Raw genomic sequence first — 27589 nt, 5'->3', positions numbered from 1 at the left:
CTGCGCGCGGGGAGAGCGTTGCGCTGCCCCCTGGCGGCGAGAGGGCGCCGCCGCCGCCGGTGAAATGGCGGCCGGGCCGCTGAGAGGGGAGCTGGTACAAGCGCGGGGCCCCCCTCACCGTCCCCCCGTCCCGGGCCGCCGTCGGCTGGGGGAGCAGGGGTTTGACCGAGGTGAGCGTCCCAGTCGCTCCCCAGCGAGCAGAGGGGGAGTTTGGGGCAGCACGGCGTCAGGGGAGCCACCCCCCCCGCCTCAGGCCGGTTCCTGCTCCCTGAGGGAGCGAGCGCGGAAAACCCGTCGGGAGGGAGCTGTGGGGCTGCCCCACGGCGGGACAGAGGCCGGGGCCCGGCCCTGGTGACAGCGGTGGGGCGGGCAGAGCCCCTCCGGGAACTCGGGTGAGCTGTGAGGGAAGGGGGTGGCTTTGCCAAGCGGCAAACACCCGGAGCCTCGAGCTACCACCCTTTTCATCCTTTTTCTCCTTAACCCCACTCTGGGGCAGGCCAGGAGGGAAGGGACTTCACCAGAGGATTCACTCACTCCACCTAAGGTACTTTTTAAAAACGTGTGTGTGTGAACTGGAATGAAGTGAGGTGGAGTTGATTGTTTCAACATTTACAACACAATACAGCTCCCTATCTCTCACATAATGCTATATCAATTATAATTCCTTCTCTCATTTGTTTAATTTCATCTTGACACACACACATAACACAACAGGTTAACTCTGATATGGTTTTGGAGTTGTTTTCCCCCCCTTGGATGCCCCAGAACACACACCACGAGGGGAATAACCCCAAGGTTTGGGATTCTGTGAGATTGCTGCTGCCCCTCCTGTCACACACTCCTGTCACACTTAGGACCAACTTTTAGAAGCCAGAAGTGGAAAAAAAAGAATAAATTAGTAGTGTATCATTTATTCGAGTTAGGTTTCAATACACAGACAAGGACGCTGAAGTTATTACTGAGATTATTTTTGCATCTGCAGATAATATGAGTGACATTCCATATACCAGCAATCTAATAGCAAATGAGAAGTTGTTTGCATAAATACAGACACTGGAATACACGTAGTTTCACAGTTTTAACAGCAGTATGTTACAACTTTACACTTTAAATTACTACACCAGCTTTGAGTAACATTGGTTATACATAAGCAGTGGTCCCACTATTCAGGATACAATCAGACTGAGGATGAGAACACAGTAAACAAATTGAAAAACAACAAATAACCAGAAAAAAATAAAGCCCAAAGTCATGGTTTATGGGAATGATGGGTTCTTTCCCCTCTATCAGGAAAAGTTACAGCATGTTACCAACTAATGGAGCAAAACTCCCCTCCCAAAACCCTTAACATCTTTTCTGGAAACAAAATGAAACGAGTAGAAAAAAAAAAATAAAAGGGGTGAGAGACAGTATTAAATACAGCAGGTAACATATGGAATATCACAAGTTTTGGTTTTTATTAGAGTAAGCTTCTATTCTTATAAAACAGTTGCTTTGCACAGTTTGACCAGGCAGCCCAATGTCAATGTACCAGTGGCCTTTATACATCACAGTCCCATTTGTGGCTGTCCTGTGCTTGGCTCCCAGCTCCTGGAAGGGACGTCCCGAGGCAACGCTGCAGGTTCTCACATCGTCATGTGCTCCGGTAAAACGTAGGAGATGTCATCCCACGGGTGGCGGTACAGACCTTGCTTCAACCTCTTCTGATCCAGGTAGTGTCCTAAAAAAAAAAATAAAAAAAAATGGTTTGGGTCACAAAGTTTCTGCTCCTCATCTTACTTTCCTTGAAATAAATTTCTGTATTAATTAATTTGATTTCTGGGAAGGGGCAGAAAGATGGCAAACTTACCAATGAATCCCATACTCCTGCCTAGCACAAAGATGCCGTTAAGAGCTCCTATATCAATATATTCATCTGCTTCTTCCCTACAAATGAAAAAAATTATAGTTCATCATGGCGATCCATTTAAGGAACCAATTTTAGAAGGGCTGTGAAGTCTGCTCTAGTGCCAGTAGTGACACCAAATTCATGTGAAAGCTTCCTTCCTCCAGGTCCAGGCTACGTTTCCCCTCACAACATCTTTTGGAAATCCCAGCCCCAGGTGAGCTCCCATCACTGTCACAGGAGCAGGACCAAGAGAAGAGCCCACGACCTACTCACCGTGTGAAAGAGCCGCAGTTCCTGAGTACGTCTACGAAGGCAACGCCAATAAAGCCATCTACATTCAGGATAAGATTTGGTTTCTGCAGGAAATGAAAACACACCCCGATAAAGATGTCAATAGTGGCAAATGGTGTTCACCTGGCAGCTTCCATCCTCATGGGTAATTTGAGGGTTGCCTGTAATTATGGGCACACAAGCCCAGTGTCAGACATCGCTGTTCAGCAACGTGAGTGAGATCCACACTTAATGCAAGTGATGGAAAAGCAGCCCCAAACTACGGGCCTGCATCTGGCTCAAACCACAGAGATTATGGTGCTACCTCTGCCTCATGCTGAGGGAACTGTGGACGACACAGACAACGGGGCTTGGTTTGTTCAGCATTTTCCTGGTGTCCAACAAGTGCCTTCAGCCTTACCAAGCTGTAGTTGGACTTGGCCCAGGAACCATTTATGAAGCGTTGCAAATAAAATACAGCATAAAGCCCACGTCACTTGTCCCCCCAGTAAGAAAAGTGCTCAAGAGGAGATGAATGCTAGTGCATTTCACCTTAGAAGTTGTAATTTTTTCTACTTCAAGTGCATAGTCCAGCAGTGGGGTGGCAGGGAAATGCTGCTTCACGTAGTCTTTGAGGATCTGAACTCTCATGTCTGGGTTATTTATCTGCAAGTTAAGATGACATTACAGTCACTGGTGTTGCCCCTTGCACAGGTACTTGCCATAAGCTTTATTATTTGTAGGTTTTGTACTTGTTAAGTCCTGAGAATTCGGTCAATTGCTGCCTCTGAAAGTTGCTAATTTTCTTTCCTTTTTGATTTGTTTTTTCCCCCCCTCTAAACAAACCTCCAGTTTGTACAAACATTTCCTTACCGATTTGACTCTGTGTCCGATGCCCATGATCAGTTTCCCTTCCTTCTTCATCTTATTCACAAACTCCATGGGGATAATCCCACTGTCGAAGGCTTTGCTGAACATTTTAGCTGCAGCATCCAGTGCTCCACCAAACCGGTCACCCTGGGTGCAGTGCACAAAAGGGAATTATAGCAAAGGGCTGCCCAGTTAAGGTACTAAACATGATTATCTTATCAATTTGCCCTGCCTATCAATGTGGCATTGATTAAATTAAAGTCAGGCAGTCTTGAGATAAAGCATCTGTTTGTAACTCGACACAAGTGTCAATATGCAGCCAACGCATCTCCACTGGAGACAGAGCGTGGGGGGAGATGCAATTTAAAGTCTGTTTTATTCATATTTTTACTTGTCAGTGTTGGAAGAGACTAGGCAACCATATAGGGACAATTTGGCCTCTATAAAATATTTCTCTACCCAAATGACACACATCAGCATTAGAGAAGTGGAGCAGGTTTTGAGCCTAGAACATCAATCTGAGTTGAATTCAACAGAAATTCAAAGTGCGAGTGAACAGGCACAACCCATCCACGGCTCTGCAGCTAATCTATATCTTAAATTAACAGTAATAAAACCTGGGCAGAGCAACGAGTAGCAAAGCTCAATCTTGTGGAGATGCAGTACGTACAATAGTAAGGAGGCCTGAGGTGAGGCTCGAGACGAGGTCTTTTCCAGCTCTTGCACAGACAATGGTGTTGTGGGCTCCCGACACAGCGGGCCCGTGATCTGCTGTCACCATCAAACACATCTCAATGAACTGGCAGGCATACCTGGGTAACCTGGGCCAGGAAGAGACCACAGTCATTTATTGTAAAGAAAAACTGAGTGACAAGACACTTGGTGTTTACTGGCCAGTGATTTCTGGCTTAGGCATACGCTTGAGAGAGGAGAGAGGAGGAGCTGTAGGGTCACAACACCCATCAGCACCTCCTGATATCTTTCACAGAGATCAGATTTGTGTGGGGTTTCCACAGGAGCTGTTTGGCTCAGAGCTGAGGGTCACTTTGGAGCTCGAGTCTGTGCACCCTCAGCTCTATGGGTCCCCCCAAGAGCCCCGGGGCTGCGCTACGGTTCTGCTCACCCCGTTCTGCTGAGACAGAAACCACAGCCCGTGCCAAAGTGCCTCTCGTGGAAGCAAGATCAGATGAAGGCAGCAAAATTCTGCCCTTCAGAAGGTTCCCTGTAGGCTGGATAGCAAATGTTTGTACACTCCCCAACCTCCCCAGAGTGGAAGTGCCAAAAATAAGCAAGTAATCAGAGAGCGTGAAATGGGCCTAGACCAGAGAATTTTCCTCAATGCACCACAGAACTTATGGAAAACTTCATCCCAGGACTAAAACATACTGTGTGAAGCCTTGAAATGCTGAAGTGGTGTCAGAGCAGGGGATACAGAGATGGCATTTCCAATGAATCTACATCCACAAAGGAACCCCTAGAGTTACTTTTGGGCTTAGAAGTCTATTAATAAACATGCAAAACTTCAAGACAAAGAATTTAGGAGCTTTCACCAAAAGCTGCCTCACCTCCGTTGAAACCAGAGCAGGCCCAGAACCCCTCCAATGCCCATCTCTTCTTTGAAGACCTCAGTGATTGGCATCCCAGCATAGATCAGTTCCTGACCTCTCTCATCACAGATGCTGGTCATGAAGGAAGCCGGTTTGCGGATCAGACCCAGCTCCTGAAATTGCAGCATAAGGATGGGATTTTAAACATTTCTCATCAGAATCAAGGGGCAGGAGGCGACAGAGTGGACAAACAACCACCCCTTGAGCTTGCCCTCAGAGCTGTTTCCACAGCCTAGAATGTGGGCTCACAGATAACACTATAAAGTACAAGATAAAGCCCCAAGGCAACACCATTATCACCATAATTGTCCAGAATCACAGCAAACACCCTGTCTGGTCTCTAAGGAACCGAAAAGCAGGTAAAACAGCACAGCTCACCCTTGCCCAGGAGTAATCCATTGGCACAGTTGGAGGAGGCACTTCCTCAGCTGGTTCAATCACTCTTTTGGCCACGAGATCCTGGTAGACAGACCTAGGGAGAGAAGCCATTTATTAACTGAAGTGCTTCTAAGAGATACAAGCAAGGGAGTCTTAATCTAGACCTTAAAAACCCAGAATGAATAGAAGTTGCTCTCCTTAAGCAGGAATATATTCCTTTCTCGGGCTAGAATTAGTGCCCTAACAGCCTTTTGTCCCCTGCTGCAGGTCCCTGTTAATGTGACTTACTGAATGACCTCTCCCAGCTCATCAAAACTCCGGGGAACAAACACACCCGCTTCCTTCAAGGCTTGATTCTTTGCAACAGCGGTTTCAGAGGCCTGGTTGGCACAGGCTCCTGCGTGGCCAAACTGCACCTAAAACAAGAGGAGAGAGAGCAGTGAGGAACACAAGCTGTTCACCTGCGGAGAGTAAAGCAGAATAAAGAACTGCCTGGGAAACTGGTGCCAGAGGAATAGCAGTGACTGCTCATCTGCCTTCTCATTTGGGCTCACAGAACTCTTGGTTACAACTGCAGTCAGCACTGCAGGGCATTTGCTGATCTGGAATCACCCCAGATTCTCCCACTGATGTTCTGCCTCCCTGAATACCCCGACTCTCCAGAGCTGGTTAACATAAACCTTCCCCATTCCTACTCCAGAAGCAGGAATCTGTTGCATTCCCTGGGATCTCTGGGCTCCCTTTACAAATGTGCAGAATCCCCTAGAAATTGCCAGTGGCAGGCTACAGAAGTCGGCTTTTTTCTTCCTATTGTGAATATATACTTATTTCATGCATTTTCCCCCATTTTTGCACATACCTCTGACGAGAACATGGTGGCACAAGTCCCAATACACCAGCACACCACTGGCTTGGTGATACGACCTTCTTTAATTCCCCTGCAGATCTTGTACTCTTCTGTGCCTCCAATCTGCAGTAAGAAAGAGAGCTGAGCTGTTCAACACTTTCTACTTCTGTAGAAATCAGCCCCAAGATGCACACAGAAGCATTACATGGAGGATTTCCCCCTCCTTTTTCATTGAGTAACAGTTGAAGTCTCAGAACAAAGGCTCCTTGTTTGATTATTTTTTGAGGTAGAGGAGACTACACATGTCTGTGGAATACATTCAGTTTCTTCTTGATTAAAGAAACAAAATAAAAATCCAGACATTCAAGCATCAGATATTCACGCTGTTCTGATCTGTAGATGTTATTCAGCATCCTTGCAGCCAGGTCAGATACTCCCAAAACAAAACACTTGGGTATTTTTCAGACAGGAATGAGCTGCTCTCACTCACCTCTCCAAGTACTACGATCATTTTCACTCCTGGAGTATCCTGGTAACGCAAGACATGATCCATAAACGTTGAACCAGGATACCTGAGTAGAATAGAGGGGAAACGGTAGAAGTTGAATTAGTTTCTTTCAGAAAGAAGAAAAACTGACAGGCAAAAGTGGTGTCTTTGTTGATGATGCAGACTCATACCTGTCACCTCCAATGGCCACCCCTTCATAGACCCCGTCGGTGGTTCGGGAGATGATGTTGTTGAGCTCATTGGACATTCCTCCAGACCGTGAGACGTAAGCCACGCTGCCGGGACGGTACAGTTTTGATGCTAAGATATTATCCAGCATCCCTCCTGTGTTGCCTATTTTAAAGCAGCCTGGTTTGATCCCACCAACCTACAAGAAAATTAGGGGAAGAGGTAAAGCCTTTTAAAACGTACATGCCACTTAAGAACATTTTGGTAAGGCAGTCTCCTCAGGATTTATACAAACAATGGAGGACAGTAACGTGACCTTAAAATGAGAAACTAAGGTGGACTTCATATGACTAAAGAGAATGGATTGTAGGATATACTTTATCCTTCAGAGAAAGCCGATCTGAAGATTAAGACAGATGGACAAGAGAAGAAGGAGGTCACCAGTTCTTACAGTTGCAGGCCCGATGATAGTGACTCCCTTTTTATCAGCAGTCTTGATCAGTTTGCGCGTCAGGGCCTCTGGAATGCCCTCAGCAATGATGGCAATGGTGCGGATCTGCAGGAAGATAAAACAAACAATTAATACCCCCCCAGTGTTGGCCCTCTAATGAACTCTGCAGGGCAGAGAAGGCAAAAAACTGCTCAAGGTGTGATCTGCCTGGTCGGGCCCCTGGGAGCTCACGCTGTGCCATAGATCCACAGTCTACTGGGATCTTCACAGTAGTCTCAGGGCACTCTTCAGAGAGGTTTCTGCCCCCCTTGCACATAGAGCAGTGCCATCTTGTAACCCTCCCCAAGTAACCACTCCTAAAGAAAGAGGTGCTGAGCTCCTCTTACAAAAATTACAAGTCCAGCACTAGAATTCTCTGTGCCATTCCAGCATCCTCCTTAGAGCTTCGGAGGAGTTAGAACCCAGGTGTTTATCTGCTAAGTTGGGAGACCAAGCCAATTTGCCAATGCCATCGTGGTTTAAGAGACACTGATGCCCTGCTGACAAGATCTTCCTTCTTTTCTTGGGCTTCTTCTAGGTCCCTCACTCACCTGTGGGTAATTCATGGTTTCAACCGTGCTGTCATAAGCAGAGCGCAGAGACGCGAAGTTGATGAGAACATCCACCTCTGGGTGCTTCCTCATGGCATCTGCCATGTTCTTGTAGACTGGGATCAGGATTTCTTTGTGGCCCCAGTAGAACTTCTGCCTGTGGTCACCACTACAGAGGAGGAGAAGAAGAAAGAGCCCTGACTCTTAAGGCTACTGGGGAGACGAAGGGGTGCAGCGCATGCAGACAGAGGAGTTTACACACCCCAGTTCTCAGACACCAAGACTGACTGTGAGGCTCACCAGCGGGTGAGCGCACACGGGGAGGGACCATACTAACAGCAGGAGGTTCTTCAGAGAATAGAACAGAGCAGCATATGGAAGGAGACGGGCTAATGGGGACAGAGGCATCCAGCAAGATGAATAAGCTCTCCCACAGTGAAGTTACCAGAGCCTCAATTCTACTCCAAGCTGGAAGACAGAATGAGGCACAGAAAGAGTAATGAATGAGGTGCATGCAAAGCTGCATTACTGGGCTGGAACAAATACCAGACTGGGGGGAATGGGAAACCAGTATCTGTGGTGAACAGTCAGGACAGCAATGTGTGGGCTGGGCGACTTCCTATCCTGCTACAGGCAAACCCTGCCCCACACGCTGCAGGAGATGTGCCTGGGGAAGTCTCACTATAGTTGTTTTCTTTTATATTCAGTAGATGCTCCAACTGGAACCTCATTGGAGTCTACACTGCTCAATCACTTGAGAGTTGGGAGACACTGGCTGTTCCCCCGGTACTTTTGTAACAGAACATTCCAGGTTTTGCCAGCCTGGCTTCCTCCAAAAGGTCAAGCAGAATCAGGTAACTAAATGTAGCCTTAAACTTTTAATCCCTGTTGCTTTTTCTTCATTAAACAACTGCAGCACTGCAAGGGGCTGCCACTCGTCTGTCGATATGACTGCGCCTGCACTCAATTTTAGTGCCCTGAGGTTTGCTCTCACTGAGAGGGTATTACAGAGCTGCAATTATCATCAGAGCTGCAGACTAACAGCACAAGGTACTTAACTGTCAAGAGGTTAAATTCTCTGCAGGACGAAGGTTGATTAGACATCAGCTATCCAGGATGTCTGGAAATACCACAGAAATGAAACAGGCCTCCTCCCTCTGTACGGGCTCCCATCCCTCTGGCTCAGCAGGGGACCAGGCAGACCCTCCTCCTCCTCGCTCCCTGCCCTGTGACAGGGACCCCCCCGCACTCATGAGGTGCGGTGACAGAACAGCTCATGCACTGCTGTGCTCCAGGGGTTCCTCCTGGGGGCAACTGGAAAGGCCCAATAGCCCCTCCCAGCCACGTTAGCTGCGGGGACAAGGTAAGAGAGGGTGCCCACCACAAGAGAACTGTCCCACTGAGGGATCCACACATTTCCTGCCTGCTAAGAAACAACCGTGACTATAGGGAGAAGTATGAACAAGATGAACAGGTTTTTATTTTATTTATTTTTTTAAGTTTTGTTTGGCTACGTGACAGACAGACAGACTGCTTTAGCCTATGAGCAGAGCTGCTCCGATTCTGGCTAATATTTGGAGGTGACAATTCCAGCTGCTGCAGGCACAAATCAAGATGTCTCAGACAAACATGCAGCAAACAGCAGATGAGCAGCAGAAGCTTTAGGAGCCTTTACTACCTCTGCCAAGCCAGTAGGCTTTTGAAGAGAGCCCAACTGGTCATACCTTCCTTACTGGCTGAGTGGAGGAAGAGAATTTGGACACACTTTGAAAGGTCACGAAGTGGGACTTGAATTACGTGGCAAACGTGAACAGCCTGAAATCAGTGGTCGAGGGAAGCAGGAAGCAAATCTGCAAAGCCAACGGGCTGGTGGAAGGGAGCACAGGAGAAGGTGTTAAAGCAGAGATGTTGGAGTGGGGCAGAGCTACGCTAGAGAGCAGCAGGGGCTGGAAGAGGAGGAAGCTAACAGAAGAAGTGCTCAGAAAAATAACATGCTCACACAGGCTACTTACGTGAACGGATAAACCATGGCAGCCACTGAAGGTTCGTCCCGGGAACAAATATAATCAAAGTCCAACATTCCTTGCACAGCCCGTGTCTGCATCCCCCAAATGATAGCTTTGGTGTGGCGGCTGAAGAGAGTTGTAGCCTTACCTGAAAAAAACCAAAACGCATTCAAAACGCACATCTGTGCAAGACAAAAGCTGCAACTTGGCCAAACATCTGCTCAAAGTCTCCCAGATGAGCATATTCTCCTCCCTCCAGACTGAACCCAGCAGATGACCTGCAGGATGCAGTAGCCACGCTGTCGAAATCATGGAAGACACTGCAGATGAAGCAGCATCCCCCTTCCCAGGATCCTGAACACAACAGCCAGGTTTGGGGCTTCACAAAATGAGCCAGTGCTTAACCCTGGGGGGGAGCTGGTGGAGGAGAGGTACATGAAAACGTGTCTCTTCTCCCCTCACATGAACCAGTTGTGTTCCTCCCACATAGTTTTATTCCACAAAGCTGAAGAGGAAGGAAACTTTGAGTTTTACTTGTTTATTTGCATATGGCCTACAGTCTGGGGGAACCACAGGAGGTTTGTCTCCTGTGTTTGCCAGGGCACCACAGTAGGGTAATAGGAAATAAAAAGAAAAGCAGGAAATGGAGGGGACAAAGAAAGCAAAGCAGCTCTATGTACTCAGCTTTTGTTTTCAGGTTTATTTGATGACCTGAATCCAACACAAACCTGATGGTTCCAAGAATTTATATATGGCCTAAAACTTGGCCCTGGGGAACTGTCACAGGAAAGGCAGCAGTTCAGCAAGTGAGGATGGAGTGTTTGCTTAAAGTCTATCCACGCCACTTGTCACAGCAAAACCCCAAGTTCCTCCCTTTGACTCCAGGCATTTTAAAACTCTTAAGAACTCAGAGCTGATCCAACTGTTGATGCCAACTCCATCTACCACTAATTTCTCTTTGGCTTTGAATCAAAAGTGAATGGCATTAGGGATTAAACAGGATATTGTTCTTCTGGCTTTAACAAGGAATCAGTTGCTGTTCTCCAGCCCTGCATGTTCACAGCTTAGATGCACCACCACATGACTTGTTATTAGGAAACTGCCTCCACTGAAAAATCCCACTTATATTGCAGGTGCCTGCGAGGAGGTAGTATCAGTGCTCACATAAACAGGAAAATGCAGGCCCAGAAAGGTGATGCCATTTGTCTGAGACCACACAAGGAAGAATCTGAGAGTTCTCCTTCTAGTGCCCCTCATCTTACGATACAGGAGATGGCCTGAAACTCTGCTTTGACCCTGATTCAGCAGTTTATTCTCATCTAACAGAACTCAAGAAAGTCCTTAAAGTCCCCGTAACTTCACTGAGCACAAACTTTAATGGTTTGCTGAACTGATAAGGCAACAAGAACATTTAGTTCTTTTGGTGACTTTTCTGTGCCCTTCAAGGCTCATAAGCACGGCACCTGCACTGTTTTGTTTCCCTTTGGAACAAAATGCCAGTTATTAGGCATGGTTAGTGATTCCTTCTTCATGAATGCAACAAGAACAGAGCTTTTCACCATATGCCTAGGTCTGTTTTTATCTGTAATGATTGTGGGGGGGAGAAGGGAAGAAAAATTAAAGTTTGTTTGAGATCTGTCCCTGTCTCCCCCAGAAACAGTAAGGTGTTGTGCAAAGGAGCATGTGATCTGCACTTGAAAAAACAGATGAAGAGTTCATACGGTGATAGCTAAATATGCTGGGCAGGAGGAAGGACCAGACAACACTGCAAACTTTTGGAGAGAAAACACAGCAACAAAACCAAGAACTAAAAAGTCAGCTGCCATCGAGGCCAGGCACATTCAGCTCACCACACGTGTCCTACCTGAACCAGGGCTCGAAGCTGGGACTGAATCTGTTAAAGAGAGAATCACTCAGGCAACGACCTGACAGTTGGCTGCTGTCGTCCCCACGGTGGGGGGTGCTGCTGCTCCCTCCTCCCCACAGCACTCGGGCTTGGGGGGTTTGCTTTTGTTAAAAAACAAGTGAACTGGAGCACTCTCCACTCAGCTTCCTCTCCAGGTATCTGGACATCAAGTTTTGCATTTTGCCAACTAGAAACTGCAGAGCGTTCCAAGGAACATCTCAGGTAAAGCAACTCTGACTTGTCCTGTCTAAGAGCAAATAGCACGTGGTGACGTTCTAAAAGCACTTAACTAATTTCACAACAAAGGCAGGTACCACAAAATTGCTTCCCTTTATAGCCAGAAAAAAAGCATTATTCCAGTCCACATTCTCTCTTCAGGAACAAGAGAGAGCTGCTAGTGATCGTTTCCAACGCGGGGCTTACCAAGAGGGGCTGTTGGTTTTGCCTTCTTGGCTGGAGCAATGTCATCTGGTTTGGACTCGGAGAAGGAGGCCGTTCTGCTCGGTGCTGGAGTCTGAAAGAGAAGCCAAGTCAGTGAGGGTCAGTGTCCCAGGTAGGGCCTGGAGACAGTAGGATGAGACCTTGGCTCTGCTAATCTACAAAGAAAACCAAAGAATGTTAATTTTGAGATAGGACCATTTCAGTCAAGTGAGGGAAAACTCCCAAACAACTGAGTTCTCAGTAGATGCAGGAGTCACATCGTTGGTTTTGAGGGGTCGCATTTTCTGCACTAGTGAGGTGGGCGTTGGGATGGCCCCTCCTGATAACCCACGCAGGCAGAGGCACTTTGGTTTTCCTAAACTAAACAGTTTTGCAGAAGTACAATGGTGGCCAAGAGGTAGACCAGGGGAAGGACTCACCGAGGGGCTGCCGCTGGCGTTGAGCAGGAAGTTGGCCGTGTGGGCTGCGGCCGGCGGCTGGTTGGGGATCGGCCGGTGGCCAAGTGCCATCCCCACGATGGCAGTCATGTGTGTCTCCGTGCCAAAGACGTGGATGGGGATCCCAGTGGTCTTCCCTGTGTGTGCACAGAAGAACAGTCAGCCTCGGGGGAGAGGAACAAGCTGAGCTTCTGCCAGAGAGGAGCACTGAACCTTGGAAAGGCTCAGCAGAAAGGAGGAGGAAGGAAGAGGATGTGAGAACAAAACCAAAGGAAATGTTTGGTGCTTACCAACTTCTCCCATGACACGTAAACCTTCCTGGTAGTTGGGGCCTCCTCTTCGCACAAAGATCCTCACCTCATGCTCCTTCAGGGGGCCTTGGTAATCCTTGATCGCTCTCACGATGCCCTAAAAGAGACACCCAGGACAGGTGAGCTGGGCAGCCCCATCCCATCACCTCGGGGACTCCTGGAAGAGACACCCCGTCAGCACCAGCACAGCCCCGAGCTGGGGGTGGTGACTGTGGGTGTTCCTGATACTTCTTGAAGAGTCACTTACTTTAAAGGTGGCTGCTACATTGGTGAAGTTTGCAATGCTGCCTCCGATGATCAGGATTTTACCTGAGGGAAGAAACAACACATAAATAAAACTGTTTCAAGAGCACAGGGTCCTGTAAGATCATGAAGGAGTTTAGGACATAAAGTGAAACTATGCTGTAGCTCAGACTCGCCAGCAGTTTGCAATAAGTTGTGTTTAGCAGAGCCTGGGAGATAAGAGCTTTGCATTAAGCAAGAATTTTTCTGATAAGAATCTCTCGAACCACATTCAATCCTGTCTCTGTAGCAAGAGCTGACATAAATCCATCCCTATTTCACTTGGAAGGCAGCAGCACATTGAAGGCTCTGCCAGGGAGGTCTAAGCACAGTAACAGCCCAGGTTCAGGCAGAATTTTTCCCCACGTGCAGCTTCACAGCTGAGCAGCTTGGAAACCCCAGTGAGTCCCTTACCTTCAGGGTGCTTCTCTCGTGTCATGAGGGAGAGGATGGTCTTAGCATAGTCGTAGGTCTGCTGCTCGCTCGGGGCTCCCGAGTACTCCCCATAGTTAGCCAGCTCATTCACACCCCCCAGGTCACAGATGGTGTCACTGTAAAAAAAAGAAAGTTATTTAAGAGATTGGTTACAATTTTTGAGTCACTATAAATGTCTTAATAAAGCATTCCAAATTCCTGTGAGGGGGACAGAGACATCACGCTGCCTCCTGAAAACAAAGCTGCTCTCCCCTCGTGCCAGTCATGATTAAACTCGTTACACTCCCTAGATATGATGGGAACTCAGCGACTGCCACAGCAAGGATGTTACCAGAAACAGCTTTCAGCCACCTCGTTCATTTCCAAGTCAAAAAGCTGACATATCTCAACCTCCCAGAATTAAACTATCTCTAAGGGACACTACGTTCCACATCTCAGCAAGAAACCCACACAGCATCTGCGTTCTGAAGAGGTCCCAAGCCCTCACGGAGTGGGAAGGATTGCTTTAGAGGAGTCTCCTTTCCAGAGGCTGCATCAATGACCTTTTACCAGCACTGTAAACCTTGTTCCTCTTACCTGTAGACAACAGAGGCGCCGCCACCAGCCACCATGGTCCAGATCCTGCCTTTGGGGTTGAGAATGGTGAGTTTCAAGCTGGCTCCACTCTTGGCGTCCAGATCAGCGATGTAGGCTTCCTGCAGACAGAGCAGCACACGTGTTACCTTCCTTCTGCAGGTCCCTCTTCCAAAGCAGGGGGTCACAGTGCTGGGCCCATTTGGACCTGCAGAGCTCCCACATCTCCTCTCAGCTGAAGCTGAGGGAGAGCAGAACTGCAAACACCATTTTTGTAAGGAACACGGCCCCTCCAGGGCCAGGACTGATGTGTTACGTGTTCTCCAAGAGAGAGCACTGGAATTAGACTGGACAGAGACAGCTCGTGCCATTCTCTGTAACAAATTCAAAGGGGATCAGCCTGAGCATACACTGAAGTTTTGATTTGTTTGGAAAAAAAAATTACAGCCTCCAAAGACTACATTGTCTAGATACGGTCTGTGGCTTGTCTCTTCCTTGTCCCAGGTGACGTCACAAGTGATTGCTGTACATAAATTTGATATTACTTCATTTGCAGAGTGCAGATCCAGAAGCAGATTTTTCCTGTTTGCACATAAAAAGATTTGGAAGAGCTGTACCCCACCGACGCCTCCTTCCCCCCTCTGCTCAAACAGCCCTGGGGAGCTCCAGCTTTCACACTTCCACTTATGACAGTCACAGAATCAAACACCTCTGAACTGAAGAGTCTCCTTCTGACCTTGTATGCAGACTGAGACCAGAGGAAATTTAAAACTCAAGACACCAGTGGCTACACCCTCCCCGGTTGTGCTGCAGCTGAGGACACAATCACCGAGAGCTGTAATTTGGCTCGATGGGGTGTTCCTGTACCCCCGTGTGCTGCCTGTTGAGGAGCACTTCACCAGGAGTTCATTAACATTCTCAGCAAAGGCACTGCCGTAATGACCTTCCCAGTGACTTCCAAAGGGATGATTCAGAGACAAAAACTGAACTAATCCTTTTAAGAGCAAATTGAGTTAAGTGTTGGCATCCAGCAAGGTACATAGAGAGAAACAGCTAAATGGATTTCTTGGCCATGTTACAAAACCCTTCCCCAACTGAAGCATAATTATAATTATCAAAATGAAAAAGTCAGGACATAAATCCTTCTGGAGATGGCAGAATAATCACCTGAAATAAGTAACAGAACAACTGAGGGGAGAGCTCTACTTCAAGGGGTTTTGAGGCTGCTGGGACACTGTGTACAAACCAGCAGCACAGACCCGGGGAATTCTAAGAGGAAACAGGCACTTCTAACTGTAAAACAACAGGTTTGCCTGCAGGCCTCTTCCTTTCAGGAAAACAGGTGTATGAACATCTTAATTTCTTATTTTGAAGTTGAAGAGATGGTAACTATTTTTTCTGGATTCATAATTGCACACAGAGTTTGCACAGAAATGAGGACTGAGATGCAGAGGGAGCATCAGGTGCCAGTGACCAGCTCCAACAAAAACTGATGGTCTGACAGGGGAGCAACACAGGCAGGAACCACAGAAAGAAGAGTGTACGAGTACAGAGCTCTGGGACACAGCTGGATGAAGTTAAATATAAGCCTCCATTTACAAAAGTCAATTACGAATTAAAGAACTGAAGTAACATCCAAGCACAGGGCGATGAGGAGAAATCCTGGTGCTGCAGCAACCTGTGCACAGGTTCACACAAGTTCTTATCACAGATGGCAATGCCAAGGTACTTGAAACACAGCACAGAACCCACAAGAGAGGAAAACCTCGAGGAGATACGAGGGATGAGGAATTGTTCCTGTCACCCACAGCAGAGGGATGTGGGGCAGAGTGGGTACTTGCCTCTGGGTAAGCTTCTCTGCCGAAGGGAGGGGGGAACTCCAGATCCCCCCACTTCACTTTGCAGATGTAGTCAGCAGTCGCATCAATCTTCGCAGCCAAATCAAGGATGTAGACACCATCATTGTGCACCACTGCATTTGGGAAAAAATAAATCAGAATTAGCTCTGTACAATCTGTTACAGATTTACTCACACAATCTGACACCGTAGAGATATCGTTACAAAAGCCAGGTCACCCTAGTTCCCTTCCTCCCCATTGCTCACCCTCTTGTATTTACCAAGCCAGCATGTTCCTGTAAGAGTTAACCAGTGCCCATGGACCAGGCCAGGCTCAGGTCCTGGTTTGTTCTGATCCAACAGAGCAATTTTTATATTCTTCAGTTGTGATTTAACACCCCAACAGGAAATCAGAGAACAGAGGACACCTGTAAGGAGCCCTCATTTTTCATTCATTCATTCAAGTAATAGCTCCAGGACACATCACAGTCACTTTTCTTTTGCATATGCCTCCTGGTATTGTTGCAACTACATCAAACAGCAGGATAAAGTACGTATGTTAATATTTTAGAACAGAAAGTCCTGCTCCCAAAAGTAGCTGTTACCTATTGGATTGATCTCGAGGTATGTGAAATACAGATCTTCATAAAAGTTGAAGAGGCCACAGATGAAGCTAGCCAGGATGCTGTAAACAAAATTTAAGACAAGTTCATTAAAGCAGCCAAACACAAAGCCCAGCCTTGCTCTGCTCCTTTCTGTCAGTGGCAATCTGCAGATCTACTCTCTACCAATTTCTGTCACTCTCATTCATTTTCTCTGGAAGAAGCCCAGGAGATGACTCAAAGAAAGGGAGACCTTGATGACTCATCTTAATTACACTCCACCAAACTCTGCTGAGAACACAGTTGCTCACAACTGTCATGTAGACGGTGGGTCTGTTTAATCTCTTTGAGAGATGGAAACGCATCATTGGCTCTGGCTGTCAGATACACATCTGTCAGAACTGAGCTTCGTTAGCCAGGACAGGGAGAGACTGCAGGAAGCTCTATTAGTGATGGGCTTCTTCAGCCTTTCAGTGCTGAACGACGCCATCAGTGGTTACGTTATGTTTTTGGAAAAATCGTGACTCATATTAAGATAACTAGCTATAGGCAGCTAATTAAAGCAGATACAGAAGAAGCTCTGAGATCTATGGATAAGCTTGCTTCACTAAGTGAAGGAATCCAAGAGAATGCCTTCTTAGGCTAGGCCACAGCAAGGGAGAGTACGTTTCCAAGTTAGCAATTGGATTCACATCACCATTTCAACTAAATAAAAGGAACTCTTCTGTGCTGGCACAAAGGATCAAAATTCAGTTCATGTCTCCTACATCTCAGAGGTGAAGGCTTCAGCAACCTGAGAAGTGCTCCCGTCAAGTGAGGGCTCGAAGCATTGGGAACACTTATTTTGAGTTTTACAAGAGGCTCGGATAAGGTCAGAGGATTATGGATTTAGGATGCACGGCATGTTTTTAAGGGCAGCACGAAGGGCAGGAGGGCAAGCTGTGGGGTGAAACACAATGAAGGGATGTTGCACGGAAGGAAAGGAGAGGAGCTGCTGGGTGGCTGCCATGCCCAGCACTGGGCACCTGTACTTACTCCTTTTTATTTTCTGGTGCGTGCTTGAGGAGATGTTTCTTTACATCTGATTCACTGAGCTTTTCATCCACCGCCACAAGCAACTTCTGAGCTTTGGCATCAACATCTCCCACATCCACACCCCCCTCGTGGTGGAAGAGCACGTAGTCTCCCTCCCGGGCAGCATAGATGCACACGTAGAACTCTTCCTCCTGCACCAGGCCCAAGCACAGGCATCAGCAAGTCACACCCAGAGAAGACCCTGAAGAGGTGGCTCTTGTGTCAGAGCTGAGGACAGGGGACCTGAGCCCCCCCGCTCAGCTTTTGGGGAGCAGCAGCACTGGAGCAGCACAGACACCCCCAGGCTGTGCTGGCCTGGGAGGGGGGTGACATGGCACACAGTGCCTGCTGAATTCTGCCAGGGACAACCCCTTTTCTGGTGAAAACTGCTCCCATTTTACGCAACTGAAGTGTAAACAAGAGTCTTTTCTTGTGTAGCACAAGCTCCTATACCTTAGGTAATGATACCCTTCCCGCAAGCCGTAGCAGGGTATGAATATTTCACCAGCACAAACTGAGATCTCCCACATCAACAGTTTGTTTCCACACTCGGAGTGCCAGGTTCAAGGAGCAACGAGCTGCCTTTTCCCAGTCAACCCAGTCCCTCTCCCATGATCTGAAACCTCCTCCCAGCAGAGCAGGAGCAGCCAACAGGGCTATTCACAGCTCCTGGCACGGGCTGATGCTGCTCCTGCAGCTCTGACCACGCGCGTCGACAACAGCACACTCCCCAGCTTCTGGTTTCTCCACTGCATCAATCCATCTAAGCCACGTGCAAGTCAAAAGAGACTTAAAAGTCCTTTTCAATGCTCTATGTTGTAGACTGACCTGCTTGTGAGGGACGAAGGGTTCAATCAGGAAATTCTTTAGGATTCCCTTAGCATTAGCAATCTGTAGGCAGAAAACAAGAAAAACACCAATAAACGCTTGTCCAATACCCACACTTATGACGAACTTCAAGAATTAATCAACACTGCTCTAAAAATCACTTGAGAAAAATCAGAAGTGAGGGAACTCCTGAGCTGGACAGGGAGCAGTGGGAGCAGATCCCTGGAGGTGCTGTCAGGGAGCACGGAGGAGCAAGAGAACCCTTTTGTCTCTTCCTGCAGGGACCAGCAACCACAGCAAGGTCCCAGGGACTGTCCTGTGGAGGTGCCCTCCTGCCACCCAAACCCAATTTCCTGGCTCCAGGGACATTCCAGCAGCGCTGTGGAAGCTCCCACTTGAGGAGCAAACATCATTGTTCTCAAGTCCTTGGCACAGCCCTTCCTTTACGTGCAGTTGTTGGATTGTGCTAAAGAAGAGATTTCGACACCCCTGGCTCCCGCTGGGCAGGCACACGAGAGGCAGTTGCGGCGGTTTCACAATGGCCTTCAGGCAAACCCCACTGGCCTGGCTGCTGGAGCCTCAGCCAAGGCACCACGGCAGGGCCAGGGCAGCAGAACTCCATCAGCTCCCCAAGCACAGCAGCCAGGATGGCAGGCATTTCTTTATCATTAGTTTCATGGTGTCATTCCCAAGAGAAGAAATATTACAAGCCAGCACCGAGTTAAAATAAGGACTCGAAGCGACACTCAGTCATCAGCCAAAACTGGCTGGCTACAGTAAGAGGACAGTTTTATGACACTATTTGTACTTGTCTGGTTAAATCTGCCTTGGGTATTAAAGGGAAGCAGCTGTGCCAACGTGACATGGCATCTGAGCTCTCAACTGCTGGCTCCCAAGTGGAAGGGATTTGGATAATGGTGCTAATTCCTGCGGAGGTCCCAGCACACAGCCCTGCACAGCGGGCTCGGGCAGCCCATGGCACCAAGGAGCACTGAGCTGGGCTCCCTCTCATTGTCATTTACACACAGGACAGTTTCTCACCTGCTTTGGCATCAGTGTAACACGCATTTTAAACCACCATAAGCAAGCGAAGTACCTGCACGCCAGCTCCTCCCATGCAAGTAGCCAGAAAAGACCAAACAAAAAAAAAAAACAACCACCTTCCATTTTTGGCACTCGGGTGGCACTCACCGTGGTTTCTTGGCCCAGACGCTGCTTGAGCCAAACCTTCACCTGATCCAGAGTGAGGTTAATTCCAACCAGTCCCAGCTTCCCACGTCTCTTTATCAGCTGATCCGGCTTCACCACTAAACGCTACAACGTTGTGCAAGAGAGATTAAAGGAAAGAAGCATCAGAAAGTGATTTTGGGGGAGAGATTCTCTCCAAACAGCGAAACAAAAACTTCAATATATTCTGAACAGCAAACGTCCTTGCAGAATTTCTTTAGTCTCTTGGCAAACCCAGCTCCTGGTACAACATGCCTGTAGTTTTATTTTCACTCTGTACTTTGACAAGAGCTGCCTTATTTCTGCTCAGACATGAGCACACATCAGAGACTGAGGTGACAGGTTGTTTTGGTGAACTTTGCTAAGTTTCAAAGCAGCTGTCAGAGGGTATATGTACTCACTTCTGGAAAAAAAAGAAAAAAGATGCTGAAAAGCGTACAGCATCCTGGCAGTTTTGCAAACTCTCTGTGTAAGATGCATCATGAAATTAATATTTCTCCCTGAGCAGAACCTCATAAGGACACTATTAGAGCCAGGGCAAGCACAGCTGGCTGCCACCGAGACAGCTCCTAGGGCCACTATGGATGGACCTGAGACCCCCTGGGGCTGAGGGTCCTGTACGTTTCAGCCAACTGAGAACAACTTTCTAAGATACCTACAGAAAGCTGTTCCTGGGCAACACACTTCTCTATCTTACTATTTCATTTTTATTTTTTAAATAAGAAAAGGGTGCTATTCTCCTGTACAGCTGATCTGTCCAGGAACTGCAGCACCGTACAGCACAGAGCCAGAACAGCCCAAGCTGCAGGACAGGACGCTCATCACGGTCTTTCTGCTGGAGCCTGTAGCCCTTTCCAGTGCTACAGAACCCTGCCTGAAAGGATTTGTATCACTCTGGCTCCCTTCTGGCTTCCTGCAAGTCTTTTCAGAAGCACTGCTGAGATCTTCCAGCAATTCACTCACGCGCTTGAGCGTAGAGCATTTAATTACTCAGTGCAGGGCTTCCATCAGCCAGTAAAGGGTCGTGAAACATTTATGTTCCACCAACCAGTGACTTAATATAATTAACCACTGGAAAGGAGCCAGCTTGGACAGCTAATGAAAAGAGTTCTGGATATCTTCTCTCTACAGAAAGCGAATGGATATGAAACAGATGTAAAAGATCTTGCACAGGAAAAAAAGGAGAAATGGAAGTTTTGCCTGGCATTGTGCTTGAAAGCAAGAAACCCAAGCGGAACTTGAGCGTAAGAGCTACTGTAGAGAAAGCTCTCTGTGACTTCAAAAATCAGGGTTTGAGAGCAGGGATTGGCACCTCAAGAGCCCTGATTTGCCTGAATTAGCCTCCTTTGCCTTCTGTGTGGTTATTAGAAGCTGCTTGTTTGCAGATCTCTCTCTGCTCATGTATTTCACAGTCCCTAAAGGAATTTTCTAGCCAGCCCCTGGAAGGTGATACAACAGCCCTGAAGCAAGGCTCATTTCTTCATCAGTGTTGCAAATGAATGTTGCAGAGCAGCAGCAGCGACCGGTCCTTCAGGAAAGATCCTGAGCACAGTTCTGCTTGCAACCTGCCGCGGCACGACGTGCCGTGCCCAGGGGAGCAGCTGCAGTGCACTGAGCTGCATCTGGGCTCAGCAAGGCAAGAGGTAGCTCCTTACCTCGCTCAGGAGCCAGGGGTGGTCCTGGGTGAGCCGTGCCCAGTCCGTGTCCGGGGTGACTCGAGCATACTTGAAGCGGTTCTGGATGGCAGAGGATGTACAGATGTACTTGTACAAGAGCTCCTTCCCCGTCTGCTCAGAGATGGCTTTGGCTGACATGGTTACCTAGTCTGAATTTAAAATAAAAAAAATATAATAATAAATCAATCAGGAACAGAGCCCAGTTCTCACAGAAAACTCCCAATCACCCAGCTCAACCCAAAAGCCAAGCAAATACAGGGGACCGCATTATAAATGAGGCCATAAAACTCACCTAATAAGCAAGAGCTATCAGTGTTGCTTAAATTCCTCCCCATTCCCCTGAGCACAGTCCATCCCCTCCTGTGGGTAGAGGCAAGATCCCTCAGCTCCTTCCAGCCACCACCCTGCCTTTGCCAGCCCTGCAGCTCCGAGCAGCCCCCCACATCCTGGGGGGGACTCAGATATTGACACGTGCCTTAAACTGCACAGCCCCCCATCTGCTGCTGGGGGGTCAGCATAACACACCCCTCCACTTCTCCCAGTTCACTACTGGGGAGCAACAAGGCAACAGGAGAGGAAAACCCTCCCTCTCACTTGTTTTCTTACAGCAGGTTGTATTCCCAGTCTGAGCTGGGCCAAGGGGAAATCAGCAATCCCCCCTCCTCCTTCTGAAGGGTCCAGAAAGCATTGCCAGCATTATCAAACCCACAACACATTCACATCCATGGTTTATTTTTTTTTGTTTCAGAACCTGGATGTCCCAGAAGCAGGTTCACACCCTACAGAGCAAGGTGCTCAAGACAACAAAGAAGATTAAGGTAAGACGGTTTGGGGATTTTTTTGAGAAAAATAATTTAAAAAAAAATAATTCCCATTTCACATTTCCCCTGGAGATGGCTTTTCTCAAGAGTGCATTCTGAACCGACACAAGAACACGATTGCTCCTCTCAAGGCTGTAACTTGTCTTTCTGATGCGCAGCAACAAAGTCATAGGTGTCAAAGATGCATTTATTTTTAGCTGCAGTAAACATTTCAGAATACTTCATCCCAGTGAGCCTGTCTGTGTGTGTCAGACATCGGAACCCAGTCCCACCATCAGCCAGAGGTCACCGGTTTGGGTTTTCTGGGGGGTCAGAGGGTGACAGAGGAGCTCAGGCAGCAGCTCATGCTGCATCTGAGCGACTGGAGGTCACATCACCAGTCCCCAAGCACAGCAGGAAACACAAAAACATGCTTAGGAGGGTTTCTGGGAGAGCTGCAAAGTAGAAAGACATCAACACAGACAAGGAGAGCTCAGGTTCCATCCCAGCATCTGACAGTGATGCCTTTGAAGAGCCTGGTGGGGCTGCCTGCCCCTGCTGGCACCAAATAACGTCCTGCTTCGGACCCATGGAGACAAACAGCTTTGAATTCCAGTTAGTTCTTGTGCTACCTTCCAGGTAATAACTATCAATAATCAGCTGGGTTATTCATCTGATAAGCGAGCACAGAATATGGCAGGGAATAATTACCCATCATCTAAAGACCTTTTTCCCCAGAACAGGAAGAAAGAGGCTTGGTCGGACCAAGTTTTGTTACTGAAAGCTCTTGACGAGGCTTAAGGACCAGCAGTCAAATCCACTGCTAACACCTTTTCAAACAATTCAAGTGTTAAAATGGAAGAGAAGAAGCTACAGAAAGGGCAAAAAAAAGGTTTAAAACAAAAAGCATTCCTGCTTTCAGCGAATTACAGTTATGTAGAACCCCATCAGGATTGCAGTGGGGCTTCCCATGGATTCTCATTTCGGAGCAGCACCGGGCAGCGTTTCTGAAGCACCTTATCTCTCTTCAGAGAATCAAACCCCTCGTCGTGTCACCACAAACATTTGCACCTTATATATAGTCTGCTAAAAATAACCCCACTTTGTTTTTATTACCCCAGTGCTGAAGTCCCCACAGCCTAAGGAGAGGGAAGTTCTCATGAACGAGCCTGTTTTGTCCATCTGTCCCTGCAGAGCAAGACCCACATCCTGTCCTCCCACCCCCCCGTGACCTAACACCCCACACAGCCATGGGACTGAGGTGCTGCATTTGCCATCTGGGAGGCATCACTCCTAAAAACCTGCATTCAGAGGTGTGTGGGAACAGAGATGTCTCAGAAAACCGGAGCCCTTGAGTTACACCGAGCCCTGGGGCTCGGGACAGTCCCTTCTGCCCTGACTTCAGCAGAAATCGGGATCTTCCCTACTAGATAGGGGGTGACATTGAGATAACAGTTATCTCAAGGCCAGGATTTACAGGCAGCTCCCAGGGAGCAGAGAGCAGCAGCTTGTATGGGAAGAGGAAGTGGAATTGGTGCAGAGAAGTGCCTGGTACTACTGGGTTCACCCCAGAGACGCCTGGAGCTGGAAGCCCCACTGCAGAACCCTCTGGGCAAATGTCCTCTGCTTGGTGTGAAACCACCACAGCTTTCTAGAATTGAGACTGGAGAGGGAGGTGAAGGGGGCAAAGTGTGTAGAGCCCCCAGAGAAGTAACCTGCAGCAGGGAGCAGCAGCAGCTGGACATGCCGTGGGGGGAGACGAGCTCTGGAGCAGGATGCAGACACTGCTGCCTGTGCCTCAGGAGCAACTGGGGATTTGCTGCACAAACTCCTGCCGATTGCAATTCTCTGCCCATCCTCACCCTGCAAATGCCCCAGTGCTGCAGGAGTGTGAGCTGGGCTGGAATCTGCATTAAAAACCCAAAGATTAGCAGAGTTGCTTTGACCACTTAATCTTGATTAGCGAGGAAGCTGCCAGAGACAGAAGGATTTAACTACTAGAAACCAACAAAAGTTTGCTGCACCAGACTAAGAAGAGTCTCAAGTGGATTTCTAGAGCTGGTTCACATCTCTCCTTTGCTAACCCAGTATCCTTCTGAGACAGCTTTTCCCCTTAATTCCAAGGCACCCTCTGTACATCAGATAAACACCATCAAAAAAGAACGGCTTCTCCGTGCAAACACTTACAGCTTTATTACACGGCCAGTCTGCCCCAGGGAAAGGCTTCCCAAAGCTACAGGAGTGGCTGTACGTCAGGCCAGAGTAGTCACCAGAGCTGTACAAAGAAAACCCCACCAGAAAAAAAAAAACCCAGCTGTGTTCTGTGAGCACACACAGACCTGCTCCCTTCCCACAGCCACCACTGCTGCCCCGACTCACAGCTGGGCACACACACACTACAGTAACTCAGCTGTGCTGTAGTGCTGAAAACTTTCCACTATGGTTTTTGCTTTAAAGCAGTGCTATTTCGGAGAGAAAAAAACCTCCTGCTCCCAAGTTACCTGCAGCTATTTGTCTTGCCTGGTAGGGAGCTGGAGCACCCTGGTTTTCAAAGCCCTTCAAAATCCATCAGCTGCCTGCCCTGCAACACGCTGACGGCCAGCCCAGAGAAAAAGCCTGACATTTCTCTGCAGGGGAAGCAGATGGATAAAAGAAAACAGCAAACGTATTTCTTAATCTAAAAAAAAAAAACCAAACCCAAAACACCTAAGTATTTCCCCTTTCCCCAGATCTGCAGTCCACATGTCCAAATCCAAACAATCGAGCTGATGCCAATTACGCCAATGACCAAGAAGTTAATCGTCTGCAATTGCAGGAAACTGGACCCAGGACATCCCTCAGGTCTCCCCAAAAACAGTCCTGTCCAACAGTCAGTGGGAACAACGGTTACGTCCACGGGATTGCTTAAGCCCCAGGGACACAAGCGCAGGGACATCTCAGCTCTGAGACCCCACTCCTTCTCCCACCACCACGTTCTGCCGCTCCCCCAGTTTCATCACCTCATTTTTGCAATAACACTACTGGGGTAAAGAGAGAAAACCTAGAGGAGTATTACAATCACAGTAGATGAAAAAAAAAAATGACAAAACCCTCGAGTCATGGCAACAGGAGAGCGGGAAGGAGACTGTTCTGCCCTTATCTGCCCACGGTTCACTGAGACATTTCCTAATTATTAGCAACCTTTTAATCATGCCCCTCACTCAGTTTTTCCGCTGCTCTGACTCTGCCTTTCTCATGGGATAGCACAAAACAATTGCTTCAGCTGCTGAACTGTTAAGTTAAAGGATCAGCAGGGAAAAAAATAATCCATAGGGCATCAGCAATTCCCAGCTGCAAGTGCTCCAGCAGGTCCCTGCTCCACCAAAGAGACATCACTGGAGCAGCTCCATCAACTGCCTGCATCTGTTCGGTGAGCAGAGAGGGGGCTGCCGGTCACCACAGAACCAGGGGGGCAGAATCTCTGCCCTTTCCCAACAATGAGGCAGGTTTGGACTCTCATCTCTCACAGATAATCTCATTTTCAGCCACGCTCAGCACTTATGGAGCGCCCAGAGCCTCCCAGAGCTTTCAGCCTTCCCTAGCGAGCCCAGCGGGAGTAAGAGAAGGGGGTTAGAGCACGTTTTCAAGGGCTCAGAAGCACCAATTCCCTCAAAACATCACCTGTCGAATACCAACAAAAGAAGTTACCCTGGGAGAAAGTTTCTGGAGTGGATTGACAAGAGAAAAACAGCGTGATGGTCGCAAGGCAGACAAGGATCGAAGAGCTGGATGCTGCATTTGCTGTGACACAACTGATTTATCTGCCCCGATGCAGCAGCAACTGGCTGGAGGGAAAACTCAGGACAGTTCAGAGTTAAAAAAAGCTGGAGAAACAAGAGGTTCTTGACAAGAGAGCCCAGAGAAGTCTCCTGGACTCCTAAAGAGCTCGGATGATGGGGCACTACTCAGGGCAATAGTCTGCTCTGCAAAGGAGGGGAAAAATTAAGGACAGCAATCTGGATTATTTTTCTTTAAAGCCTTTCTGGTCTGAGCGGTTGACTCTGAGCTCTTCACACAGAACGTGTCGCTCCCACACACGATTTACTTCTCTCCAGACCAGCACCAGGCTCCAGTCACACCCGAGCGACGCTGGGAGGAAAGGTCTCCCTCTCCAGCAGGGATTTCATGCCCCTTCTCTCCCTGGAGAATTATGTCAACAAACCCCCACGTCAAAGCATCCTCCCCCCCTTCCCTGGTCACTCATTAACACAGCTCAAGACCAGGCAGAGTTTTTGGCCCCCAGCAGCAGGAAGGGTTACGTCAGGCTCCACCTGGCAAAGGCAGGAGCTGTCACCCATTGGGGGGAGAGGGGGGGTGGGGAAGGGGCCCACAGCACCTTCCAGCCACCACCAGCCAATTTGGGACAATTCCACGGTGTGGGATCACCCCGTGCCTGGCGTTGCGAAACGCCCAGGGGTGATGCAAGGCAGGTGGGTGCCCAGTGCTGGAGGAGCCTCCCCGCAGAACTGGAACCTTTGAGAGAAAAAACAGCAGCTGGGGAGGAGAAGGGGCTACTAACAGCAGGAAAGGGGCTACCAACAGCGCTAATGGAGAGCGGCAGAGAGACCCAAGACACCCTGCTCAGCATCTAGTGCCAGAACGGGGGTCTTTGGAGTCCCGTCTTTAAAGGCCACCTTATTCTGCAGCCTCGGGGAAGGATCTCAACAAGTTTGTTCCCTAAATCCTTTCCCCCGGTCACCTGTCGAGGGGATGGTGGCAGCAGGGCTCCCCACAGTCCTCTCCTCCATACGAGGTCCCCATTCCAAGGGGAGCAGCGTGTGGTGGGATGGGGATCTCCCAACCACAGGCACCTCTCGGACAGAGGGAACTCCACGGGGCTTGAGCTACAGCCTTAGAGAGGGGAGCTGATGCTCCCAGCTCTGGACTGAATCAAAGGAAATTAAAGAGGAAATTAAACCTCCAAAGAATATACTGGGGTTGCACGTAAAGTTCTCAGTCTTGGGACGCTACGGCAGGCGCCAAATGGTGTTCACGGAGAGAAAAAGAGGAGAGTGTGTGTAGGAGGAAGAGGATTTCCAAAGGAAGAAAGCAAACAGCAGGTGTTTGCAGGTAGCAAACAAAAGGGCTGGAAAACAGCCATTTCGCAGCTCCTGCAACTGTCAAGAGCCCTCCAAGGGAAACGAAAGAGACACCCGAGGGTGGTCACCAACCCCTCTTGCTACGGGATAGAACCAGGGTGAGAAGAGACCCCGGACACCCCAATACCCAGAGCGGGATTTTCCTGCTGGAAAAGGCATTTTTTTGGGTGCTGGGATGAAGGGAAACACTCGAGCGACTCAAACCAACGCGACCAACCTCCCCCTTTCCTCCCCCAAACCGTTCCCGCTCCACCGGGCAGGAAAAAATCTTTAATTTGGGTGGGTTTTTTTAAAATATTTTGGATGATGGAAAAAAATTTCGCCCCTCCCTCAAGGTCGGGGGGGGGTGATACACGGTTCCCTCCCACACCGGGAGGCTCATGGCTCTTCTCCCGTTGTACAAGGCGCTAATAACTATCGGTTAGGGCCACCGAGCCGG

General features: G+C 48.5%; 1 protein-coding gene across 3 annotated transcripts in view; it reads right to left on the bottom strand.

Moving 5' to 3' along the window:
- Positions 1 to 891: 891 nt before the first annotated feature.
- ACLY (ATP citrate lyase) overlaps positions 892 to 27589 on the bottom strand; it is a 26893-nt gene continuing 195 nt past the window's right edge. Inside the window, exons 2-29 of one of the 3 annotated variants that reach the window (XM_014959163.1) lie at positions 26315 to 26322; positions 21192 to 21362; positions 19501 to 19623; positions 18310 to 18372; positions 17443 to 17633; positions 16411 to 16490; positions 15810 to 15940; positions 13972 to 14090; positions 13375 to 13511; positions 12926 to 12987; positions 12658 to 12775; positions 12350 to 12504; positions 11913 to 12003; positions 9590 to 9731; positions 7578 to 7746; positions 6988 to 7092; positions 6539 to 6735; positions 6351 to 6432; positions 5873 to 5983; positions 5302 to 5429; positions 5014 to 5107; positions 4594 to 4748; positions 3699 to 3849; positions 3032 to 3175; positions 2711 to 2824; positions 2162 to 2244; positions 1850 to 1926; positions 1434 to 1720 (exon numbers count right to left, since the gene is read on the bottom strand). In XM_014959163.1, the coding sequence (XP_014814649.1) occupies positions 1626 to 1720; positions 1850 to 1926; positions 2162 to 2244; positions 2711 to 2824; positions 3032 to 3175; positions 3699 to 3849; positions 4594 to 4748; positions 5014 to 5107; positions 5302 to 5429; positions 5873 to 5983; positions 6351 to 6432; positions 6539 to 6735; positions 6988 to 7092; positions 7578 to 7746; positions 9590 to 9731; positions 11913 to 12003; positions 12350 to 12504; positions 12658 to 12775; positions 12926 to 12987; positions 13375 to 13511; positions 13972 to 14090; positions 15810 to 15940; positions 16411 to 16490; positions 17443 to 17633; positions 18310 to 18372; positions 19501 to 19623; positions 21192 to 21350 (3276 nt within the window). In that variant the 5' untranslated portion in view covers positions 21351 to 21362; positions 26315 to 26322 and the 3' untranslated portion in view covers positions 1434 to 1625. Of the gene's footprint in view, positions 1721 to 1849; positions 1927 to 2161; positions 2245 to 2710; positions 2825 to 3031; positions 3176 to 3698; positions 3850 to 4593; positions 4749 to 5013; positions 5108 to 5301; positions 5430 to 5872; positions 5984 to 6350; positions 6433 to 6538; positions 6736 to 6987; positions 7093 to 7577; positions 7747 to 9589; positions 9732 to 11912; positions 12004 to 12349; positions 12505 to 12657; positions 12776 to 12925; positions 12988 to 13374; positions 13512 to 13971; positions 14091 to 15809; positions 15941 to 16410; positions 16491 to 17442; positions 17634 to 18309; positions 18373 to 19500; positions 19624 to 21191; positions 21363 to 26314; positions 26323 to 27589 lie in introns of those variants that run through there. The other 2 variants (XM_014959165.1, XM_014959162.1) reach the window with 2 other exon arrangements.

The sequence above is a fragment of the Calidris pugnax genome, unplaced genomic scaffold (assembly GCF_001431845.1).
Source record: "Calidris pugnax isolate Ruff unplaced genomic scaffold, ASM143184v1 scaffold341, whole genome shotgun sequence".
NCBI lineage: Eukaryota > Metazoa > Chordata > Aves > Charadriiformes > Scolopacidae > Calidris > Calidris pugnax.
Note: the sequence above shows the minus strand (reverse complement) of the source record. Positions and strands in the feature narration are given on the sequence as shown.